The 3,931-nt window shown below is 40.9% G+C and overlaps 1 protein-coding gene across 1 annotated transcript; it reads right to left on the minus strand.

The window, feature by feature from the left end:
• On the minus strand, positions 1-2,479 carry LOC122662808 (probable amidase At4g34880). The gene is made up of 4 exons (XM_043858521.1): positions 1,940-2,479; positions 1,606-1,820; positions 680-919; positions 1-559 (listed from the first exon to the last, which is right to left on the minus strand). Exons 1-4 carry the CDS (start codon positions 2,477-2,479, stop codon positions 1-3), a joined length of 1,554 nt encoding a protein of 517 aa, XP_043714456.1.
• Between the last annotated feature and the right edge of the window lie 1,452 nt (positions 2,480-3,931).

A 3,931-nucleotide genomic window follows, 5' to 3' on the forward strand; every position in this document is an offset into this window, starting at 1 on the left:
TCATACTAAGAATGAAGGAGGCTTCCTGATCTTAGTAGCTTGCTCAAAAGCATAAGCAATCTCAATCAACCTTGGCTCATAACCTTGCAATCCATTAAAACAGATTCCAAATGGTGCTCCATTTGGTGCATACCCTGCTGGAACACTAATTGCTGGGAATCCACCGATTGCTAGCAGAGGAGTAACAGTATCGTTCATAGTAATCATTGCATCCAAATTATAATCTGTCATTAGCTTCACAAACCCATTTTCTGTCAAGCTCTTCATATTTGCTAGTGCTGCTTGATATACAGGATTGCTTGTACCTGTAGTGTTCTCTGCTGCTAAAAATAGGGATTGCCCGTATTGTGGAATCATTTCCAAAGTAGAGTAGTTCAAGTTGAAGGCTATTGCATCTGCTAGTGTTCTGATCGGTGAAGAAACTAACTCTGACAAGTAAGTATTCAAAGTGACCTTGAACTCGGTTGATGTTGCAATTGCTTCACCACTTAGACTGGAATTCAGAATCATACTAATGTTGGCTATTACCAAATTGTCTACTACAGTTGCACCATTTTGGCTTTTTTGGGAAGTTCAGAAATTAAGGAAATTTATAATAAATACCAAGTTAGGTAGGAGAATTAAAACAAAAGGAATGAAAAAATTTAGAATTTGAGTAGTTAAAAATATGAATTGTTACCTTAGGGTTTGGAAATGTTTCTGGAAAGCTTGAGCCATGTAGGAACCATTGGGGAAGTTGAAGAATGGATTTCTCACAATTCCTAATCTCTTCCCTTTAAGTCCACTTGCATTCAAGAATTGCACGTATCCACCTGGAGGAATGAATTCTGATGCAGTTGAAGTTGCGGTGTCGTAAGGGTCATAGCCTGCAATTGCATCTAGTACATATGCTGCATCTGACACTGTGCGGCAAATTGGTCTATGTATATATATGATATATCCCCCATCATGCAATAAAACAAAATTTAGAAATTCTTATTTAGATTACCACTTCCATGATACCCAAATCTAGGAGAAATATTTCCTTCATGAAAATATGAGTTAGTTCTCTGTGAGTAAGGGTACAAGTTTGGTCCTATCGGCCGAGCCTGCCTTGGCCTGCTCTGAGCCAGAGTAGGGCTTGGGATGAGATACCCTGGTTTTGAGTCAAGGCCGGGCTGGTCCAAGGTTAAGATCTTCAACTAAACCCAACCTGGTCCAGTCCGACCCTGTCTTCTTCTTCTCCTTGACATGACTAAGCCCCTGCATCTCTCTTTCCCCTCCCCTTGTTGGTCCGAGCCAATCAGTGTCAGCCTGGCCTGACCCTGAGGGTGGGTCAATGTTGGATTTTTCAGGTACCAAGTCGAGTCTGGGCCGGGTCTGAGCCCAGCTAAAGGAACTCATGCTTGGGATGAGGTTTTAAAAAACCCAGCCCTGTTGTGGACCTATGTGTGAGTATTACTAGAATTCATTTAGAAGCTGGGTCTAAATAATTTAACTTGGGTTGGGCTTCGGCTGGGGCAAGCTCAAAAACCCAAGGTTAGGTGATATGTGGATTTGGTGAGGAATGGGCTTTACTTGGAATCGTAACTATGTGGATTTAGAGTAGAGATTACAAAAACTCACCCGACTGTGTCCTGCCTGGCAGTGATGGGAACGACTCCGGCTCGGCTAGTGAGTGCGAGAGTGGGTTTGATTCCAACCACCGAGTTAGCATAGGACGGACCGATGATTGAACCGTCGGTCTCTGTCCCAAGTGCCACTGCTACCATGTTTGATGCCACTGATATTGCTGATCCGGTGCTTGACCCACGTGGGTCGGCCGACATTACATATGGATTCTACACATACGTTCCAAAATATGTATCATCGTACAATTAAAATCTTAAATTTCATCTAATTAAAGAAAATGGTTGGCTATAATTCACACTCACCGACTCACTCACGAGTCACGACTTACCAGTGCCTGGCCACCTCTACCACTCCAACCTGACGGTGGTCCACCTCGGTAATGGGCCCATTCGCTAAGTCCGGCCTTTCCAAATATGATGGCGCCAGTGGCTCTCAGCTTCGCCGCCACACCGGAGTCACGAGGGACGACGGAACCTAGCAGTGCAAAGGAACCGGCGGTGGTGTTGAGCTTGTCTTTGGTACCCATGTTGTCCTTGAGCAGTATTGGAATGCCATGCAACCCAGACGTGGAGTTGGGAGACCCGGCCCATCGTTCCTGGTCGGCCTGGTCAGCCAAGGTGAGCACATCCGGGTTCACCTCAATTATGCCCCGAATCCGTGAGTTAATTTTAAGAACCTGAGAGAGATAGAACTCAACGAGTTGTCTTGAGGTCAGAATGTTCTGCTTGAAGGCCGCCTGCAGCTCTGCCACTGTTGCTTCTGCGATAGAGAAATTGGTGGCGGCTGAGACATTGACACCAAAAGAACAACTGATAATCACAAGTAATAACGCGCACTGGAGAATTCGATGGTGAGACTGAGTTGCCATTGTAGAAGTAGATATGGAAATGAAGTTGGGTTAGGGACTGTCTAGGTAGAGTTTGCCTGAATGCTTCTTCGTTTTCTCTCTCTCTCTCTGTTGATCCCCATACTCGAATATATACTCTCCACTCTATCTGCCATATCTCTGATTAATGGGTTTTGTTAGCGTAACCCCCTTGTGGCATGGAACTTCTCACAAATAAGTTCAAATATAAAAAATAAAACATTAAAAAAAAAAAAACCATGGTTTAAATTCAATTGGAGTTATTTTAGTAGTTTCATTGACATTTCATGCCACTTTGGGTCCATGATCCACATGAGAGATCTTTTTCCTTTATTTTATTTGGAGATTGATTTTTTTGTTCGATTGCATAGCATACGCTAGCGCCTCTTATGTCTATTTCTCTCCTCCTATAATAGGGGACAAATATATTATATCATATTTTCTTTTTTATTTTAAAATTTATTTTCTGTGTTGGAACCTTGGAATGAGGAGGGGTGTTTGGTTTGCTAATGCCACCTCTCCTCGAATGAAGCTTCCCAGAGTATAAGATGAAATCCATTTCCTCTACCAATTGACATAGGACTATAGGAGCGGAGTGCTTTTAGTTGACTTTGTTGTAAAATTAGGGATAAGACTTTATATGAGATGACTTATCTGTTGAGATGTTGTGGTAGGAGAGTGTGTCATTTGACATTCTCCTAAAGTCAGTATTTGCCTCTTTTAGTGAAATAGAGTTTGAATGCAAAATTGGCTCTATGGTAGAACAACTTCTGGCTTCCGATAGCAAATGTGCATTCGTTTGATGCGTCCCTTCGAATACGTCAGAGTTGTGCTCCAGCTACATGAGATGCAAATGAAAAGTTCAATCGGCAAAACAATATTCTAGTTTAATTTGAAAATGACTTATCATTATGCCATTATCAAGAATTATCATTGTTTAACATATTTGTTTTAAGTACACATATGAAATGAAAGGATTTGACCTTATTAAAAAAAATTGTTATACCATACAAGGGAAAAAAAGTAAGCATATAATTTCTTTTTCACCAAGATTGGTTACAATAAGATTTTCCAAAGTAATAAAACTCTTTTCAACTTCTTTGAATTTTTTAGTTAACAAATCAATATGATGCAAAATCAGTTCATCTTGAAGTGGCACCTCATACATTCAAAGCACTAAGGGAGTTTGAAATGGAACAAATTGTTTTACCATTACCTTTAGGGTTTTCTTCCCATCACTATACCTAGTGAAGTTGAGATGTATGTGACGTACTCTATCACATGGGCTAACCCATCTATTGTCAAGTGACAAATAATAAAGCATTATACTTCACTAGGCATAGTGACATAGAATGACCCTTAAATAGAGTAATTAAGAAGTATAGGAATTGAGAAAGAACTTCAATGTGGTCATACGGATGCATCTTATTGTAACCAAAATGGAGAAGTGATATG

Source organism: Telopea speciosissima, chromosome 5 (genome assembly GCF_018873765.1).
Source record: "Telopea speciosissima isolate NSW1024214 ecotype Mountain lineage chromosome 5, Tspe_v1, whole genome shotgun sequence".
Lineage (NCBI taxonomy): Eukaryota > Viridiplantae > Streptophyta > Magnoliopsida > Proteales > Proteaceae > Telopea > Telopea speciosissima.